The following is a 6,128-nucleotide window of genomic DNA, read 5'->3' on the forward strand; positions in this document are numbered from 1 at the left end:
GGCCGGTGATTTTAAACTGCTGACCTTGTAGTGAACAGCCTCCGGCCTGACCACTTAGGTAAAGCTAACCGGTGGCCCCTGTGGGGTGAGAGCAGCCTTGGCCCCCAGCCAGAGCCTGGGCCCGGGAGGCGGGTGGAGCCGTGCCCAGTGGGCGAAGGCAAGGGCAGGTACCGCGCAGGGTGCAAGCGAGAGTACCCGGGAGAGACAGGCGGTGCGATGGGTGCCTGGCTGGGGCTGCTGCTGCTGCTGGGCCCAGCGGCGGCGGCCGTGGCGCTGCGCTGGCTGCTGGGGGAGCTGGCGTGCGGCGCGCTGCTGGCCGGGGCCGCGCTGGCCTGGCCCTGGCTCGGGCCCTGGGCCCCGTCGTGGCTCAGCGTCGGCGCGGCCGCGCTGGCCCTGGCGCTGCTGCCCCGGCGGCCGCCCCCCGCGCTGCGCTGGCTGCCGGCCGACACCGTCTACTTGGCGCGCCTGCTGCGCCTGGGGCTGCAGGCGCGCGCGCGGATGAGCCGCCGGCCGCCGCTCACCTTCGTGGACGCCTTCGAGCGGCGGGCGCGGACACAGCCAGACCGCGTGTCCTTGGTGTGCACGGGGCCCCAGGGTCGCACGGTCACCTACCGAGAGTTGGACAGCCAGGCCTGCCGGGCGGCGTGGACCCTGCGGGGCGAGCTGCGCGGCCCCGAGGACACGGCCGCCCTCCTGGTGCTGGCCTCGCGGGCCATCCCAGCCCTGGGCGTGTGGTTGGGGCTGGCCAAGCTGGGCTGCCCCGTGGCCTGGATCAACCCCAACTGCCGTGGGGCCACGCTCGTCCACGCTGTGCTGAACTCTGGGGCCCGCGTGCTGGTGGTCGACCCAGGTGAGGGACCTCCACACCGGGGGCAGGGCAGGGGTCCGGGAGGCGCCCATGGAGGACACCCCTTCAGGGAGCGGAGGTGGAGGTGGAGGAGACCAAGTCGAGTTAACAAGAAAGCCCCAGGGAACCCTAATCGAAGATCAGTGGTCCTAGTTTCTCTTTGTAAGGGCTAGTCCCCAAACCACCAACCCAAACAGTGGACGAGCAGGTCAAAAGCCACCACTGATGGGGTTCTCCAGCCCATATGGCCAACTTTGCTCCAGGAACGACTTCCTCCATAGCAGGAGGCTGCCCACCCCGGGTCCCAGCCCCCTGCTGACTCCCTCGGAGATGGGCCTGGCCTCAGTTTCCCGTTCCACTGGCCCCTGCAGACCTCCGGGAGAGCTTGGAGGAGATCCTTCCTAAGCTGCAGGCTGAAGACGTCCACTGCTTCTACCTCAGCCACTCCTCCCCAACGCAGGGGGTGAGGGCTCTGGGGACAGCCCTGAATGCTGCGCCCACGGACCCGGTGCCGGCCCACCTGCGGGCCGGGCTGACGCCTCGCAGCCCAGTGCTGTTCATCTACACCTCAGGAACTACTGGTAAGGGCACACACCTGGCTCAGTCCCTGGCCCTGGCCTAGGTTCCAACTTCCAACTTGACCTCCGAAACCCACCTTGACCTTTAATCCTGGCATGTGGTCTGATCCCACCTCCAGGTGATTCCGTTCCTGAATACTGAAATACTGCCTGCTGTTTAACTTTTTCTTGGGTGAAAGTTTACAGAGCAAATTGCAAATCCAAACAATTCATGGACCTTTTGATGTGTGGCATTGATTTGTGACCTACCAGCAGCAGCCTCCCCACTGGATGTACTGTGTCCATCTGCCCTTCTTCTCTAGCCCTTCCTGCCTGCGAGCTCCAGTTTGTCTCCCCCAACCCAATGGGGAATCCTCATACTTGAGCAAAAGGCTCATACCCCAGTACAAGCCTGGTGGTGGGAACATCACTCTGACTGCTGGCCCGTCTTTGACCCAGCCGCTTGAGTGCTGCCTCTTCACCTCTCCACCCTTGTGTCCCCCAGGACTCCCCAAACCAGTCATCATCTCCCACGAACGGCTGCTGCAAACGGTGGGTATGCTGGCCCTCTGCGGAATCACAGCGGAAGACGTGTTCTATGTGGCCATGCCGCTGTACCACACCATGGGGCTCATGCTGGGAATCATTGGCTGTCTAGAGTCCGGTGAGCCCTTCCGCGGGGACTTCTCCAACTCTCAGAATCCCAGGGTGGGTTAACAAGCCCTCCTGGGGTCTCATCCCAGGGCCACTTGAAGAGGGCCTTGGGTACCGAGATTCCTTACAGGCTGCCCTTTGGAGGTGACAGGATAGCCGCTGGCAACCAGGGAACCTTCCCATCTTTGTTCTTGAGTGCTGGTGTGACAGAATGACCCCACGCTTCACACACAGCAATGTACGCCCTCACAGTGGAGGAGGCTAGAAGTCTGAGTTCAGGGTGCCAGTTCCAGGGGAGAAAGATTGGGCTTTCTACTCCTCTCCGGTAAACAGCTACGAGTCTCAGAAACCCACAGGGGCTGTTCGTGCTAAGTCAACACTGACTTGATGGCAGTAGCTCTTGGAGTGTGCGTTCTAGGGGAAGGCTTTCTCTCGGTTGGCTCCAGGGAAGGTCACTATCGCTTTTCGACATTTGTGGGCCTGACATCTTTGGCGATCTCCATGTGCCCTGGCATTTATCTCCTCCTGAATTCAGGAGGCTCCTAGAGCAGGGAACCTGGGTCCAAATGACCAGCTCCACTCCCAGCTCTTTTCTCCTTGGAGGTAGTAAGTCCATCTCTGTCTGCCTGCTCCCTTCTCATCTCTTGTAAGATGATAGGTGACACTGGCCACCCACTATGGTCAAGGTTGTGATCCGAGTATGAGTGTGGTCTCCTACTTTAATCCCCTTACATTGCACCAGGGCTGATCCCATCACCGGGGTTGATTGCATCGTCCCACATGGCCTCACTGTATCCTGATTGCCCGCCTACTGAGAACATGATCCAGTTGAGTTGACACATCATTGTGGAGGACACTTGTGACACTTCTGAGTGGGCAGTTGGGATGCTGATGACAGACTTGTGACCTGGCCCCAAGAGGAGCTGGAGAGGCAATGTTTGCCACAGGTGGTTCCTTAGGGCCGCATCCCAGACATCTGACTTGGAATTTGAACTGGGACCTCTCCAGTCTTTCTTTCCTCACTTTCCCCAAGGGTCACCCCCAGCCTGTCTACACCGCCTGACTGCTTGTTTCCTTCCTTCGTGCACCCACTCAGTTTGTGTGAAGTTGCTGGTGTTGTAACTGGTGAGCGGGCTCAGCTGCTGACCCAGAGGCGGGGAGTATGAGCTTACCCTCAGGTCCTCCCACTGAAACAGCCACAAAGCTGATGGTGTGGTCAAACTGACCCACCTGCAGTTGCCCCACGTCAGAATCTAGTCCTGAAGTGTGCTTTTGGTTGTCTTTTTTCAACCTCTATTTTATTGTTTTGTTTTTTTAATGTCTTATTGTGGAAATGGTCAAACCTACGCAAAAGTAGAACAAATCACTTGATCACATCCTGCAATCCTGCTTAGCCTCAGCTTCAACCACAACTAATTAACACACGCCAATTGCTTTTTGTTCATCTTTGGAGTGTGACTTGGGTGAAAGCTGACGAAGCCAACTGATTTTCCCTGCAACTATCTATACAAATTTAGATTTGTGACACTGGTTGCAATCCCCACAATGGAACTGCACTCCGCCCACCTTCTTCCCTGTGGGCCAGTTCCTGTCGTCCTTCCTTTCCCATTCCTGCCTGCCTTCTAAACTCTACGCTTGGACACGTGCTGCCCTGTTGATTTCACTTGGTTGATTGTTCTACGGGGTGCCTTTCTCCCTGGCTTTACGGTGCACCTTGTAGGCGTGGCTCACTTTTGATGGAATGTTGCGCACAGAAGCTAGCTCAGTGGCAGGCCTGCACGTGGTCCACTTTATCTGTGTTGCTCTGTGCCCCACAGGACTCTGCTTCTCAGCCGGGTTCCATACTTCATTGCAATCGGCCACAGGTCACAGGCAGTGCTCACGATCACGGGGTTTTTAGGGAAATGAGAAATGCAAAGGGTACAGTTGTTTCAATAGGACAGTTTCTTCTCTGCTGTGCCCAGCCAGGCCTTTCTTTGGCCCTCAGATATTTGACTTGGCCTCTGCCCAGCTGCTTGAGCAACACTACACAGCTCTTTGAGTGTTGTCAATAAATACCCAAAAGGCATACCTTTTGCTCTAAATCTTAACCTGAAGGCATCCAGCTTTATCTCTGTGAACCATCAGAAACTTGGCTTCCCCAATTACTAAATAAGCACTCCCTGAAGCAGTCCATCCCACAAGCCAGCCTCTGGCCCTAATGCACTCAGCTTGACTTGCTCTGTGGGTTGGGATGTCCAATCCACTGCTCTGGCTCCTGGCTCTGCTGCCTCTCTGACACCACTCCTCCAGTGGGTGTCAACACTGTCTCCTGGATCAAGGAGGTTCAGTGCTCAAGAATCTCCCAAGTTCAAAGGCTGAACCTCCTTGTGACCCCTTGATAAATTATCATACCTTACACAGACCTCTGTCTCCCTTCACCCACATTGTTTCTGTTGTTCATCCCCCTGGGGGGGGGGGGCGCAGGGAATTATGCATCAATCATTGCAATTGGTTTTCCCCTTCCTCCCCTCCTGACATGGCTACTCACAATTCTGTACCTGAGGGGTTTATCCCACCTGGATTCCATGTGTTGTGAGCTCTTGTCTGTACCAGTGTACATGTTCTGGTTCCGGTCTAGTCAGAACTGAAAGGCAGGACTGGGGACAAAACAGTGGGGGGTGAGGAAGCCTCAAAGAACCAGAGAATATTGTGTATCTCATAGGTGCTATCCTTTGCCCTGGTTGGCTTATCCCTTCCTTGTGACCCTTCTATGAGGGGCTGTCCCATTGTCTACAGATGGGTTTTGGGTTCTCTGCTCCAACCCACCTTGTTCTCAAAAATATGTTTCTTTGTTTTAGATCTTCTGGTGCCTGTTAGCTGATTCAGTCCACAGCTCGTGATCGCACAGGCTGATGTGCTTCTTCTATGTGGGCTTTGTTGCTTCTCAGCTAGATGGCTGCTTTTAAGACCATCAGCCTTTAAGACCATCAGCTTTCTTCATGTTTGCTTCTGCACTCATTTTGTCTTCAGCAGTTATATGGGGAGGGTGAGCATCACAGAATGCCAGGTCGTTAGAGCCAAGTGTTCTTGCGTTAAAGGAGAGCTTGAGAAGAGGCCCAAACCCATCCACTTCCTCAGTGTATTATACGTATATGTACATAGGCCAATACCTCTGCTTTTATGAATTAATATATTTACATATGAGCACAGCTATGTTTATACCTCTATCCATAGCTTTGTTTCCTAGATCTTTCCTCTGTTTCCCTTTACCTTCCTCCTGCCCCACAATCACACACCCCCTTCTTCTGCCTCTTAGTAATTCCTCTGAGCTAGACTGCTGTTGCTCCAACACCACGGGGATCTCTACCATCCTCCTTGCTGTTGATTTTAATTCCCTAGTTGTTCCCCTGTCTATGGTGTTGTTTGACCCCTGCCTCCTCTCCCCCCCCACCCCAGCTTCCTCCAGAACCTTCAGTCTGATTGTTTTCTCCTCCAGCCAGCTTTTTAGAAGACATCCTCTTCAAACAGTTCCTGTTTTGTAGCAGGAACCCTCTTCACATGTCCTGCTGATGGAGTTGGAACCAGCCAGCCCTGTGTCCAGGAGTTGTGCTTTCTCCATTCGCTAAGCTCTTTCTGAGAGCAATCCTGGCTTAGCTAGGGACACATGGATGAGCCCATATTGTCCCCGTGTTCCAGGGGGTCACACCCAGAGGATCAAAGTGGCTTAGAAACATGACCTGAGCCCCCTTAACTCTTCCCTTAGGAATCACCTGCGTCTTGGCTCCCAAGTTCTCTGCCTCCAGCTTTTGGGATGATTGTCGGAAGCACAGTGTAACTGGAATCCTGTATGTGGGTGAGGTCCTGCGGTACCTGTGCAATGTTCCCCAGGTGCGGGTTCCTGGAAGAGGACTGGGGGTGGGGGTGGGGAGGGAGGGCTGTAAGATTAAGGGTGAACACCCGGGGTGACATCCCAAATAGAGGTCTGAGGTAAAGACCAAGGTACAGGATTTAGGAAAGTTTTTTTGGGGGGGCAACTAGTTTTAAATGCAGCCATACCTCCTTTTATTTCACTTTGCAGATAATAATCC

The 6,128-nt window shown here is 55.1% G+C and overlaps 1 protein-coding gene across 1 annotated transcript in view; it reads left to right on the forward strand.

Moving 5' to 3' along the window:
- The first annotated feature begins 216 nt into the window (after positions 1-216).
- SLC27A5 (solute carrier family 27 member 5) overlaps positions 217-6,128 on the forward strand; it is an 8,925-nt gene continuing 3,013 nt past the window's right edge. The window contains exons 1-4 of the mRNA XM_004715751.2: positions 217-850; positions 1,219-1,428; positions 1,910-2,068; positions 5,804-5,928. Coding sequence (XP_004715808.1) covers positions 217-850; positions 1,219-1,428; positions 1,910-2,068; positions 5,804-5,928 — 1,128 coding nt within the window. The remainder of the gene's footprint in view (positions 851-1,218; positions 1,429-1,909; positions 2,069-5,803; positions 5,929-6,128) is intronic.

The sequence above is a fragment of the Echinops telfairi genome, unplaced genomic scaffold, assembly GCF_000313985.2.
Source record: "Echinops telfairi isolate 266 unplaced genomic scaffold, ASM31398v2 ScPeMD7_655;HRSCAF=1070, whole genome shotgun sequence".
NCBI classification, from domain to species: Eukaryota; Metazoa; Chordata; class Mammalia; order Afrosoricida; family Tenrecidae; genus Echinops; species Echinops telfairi.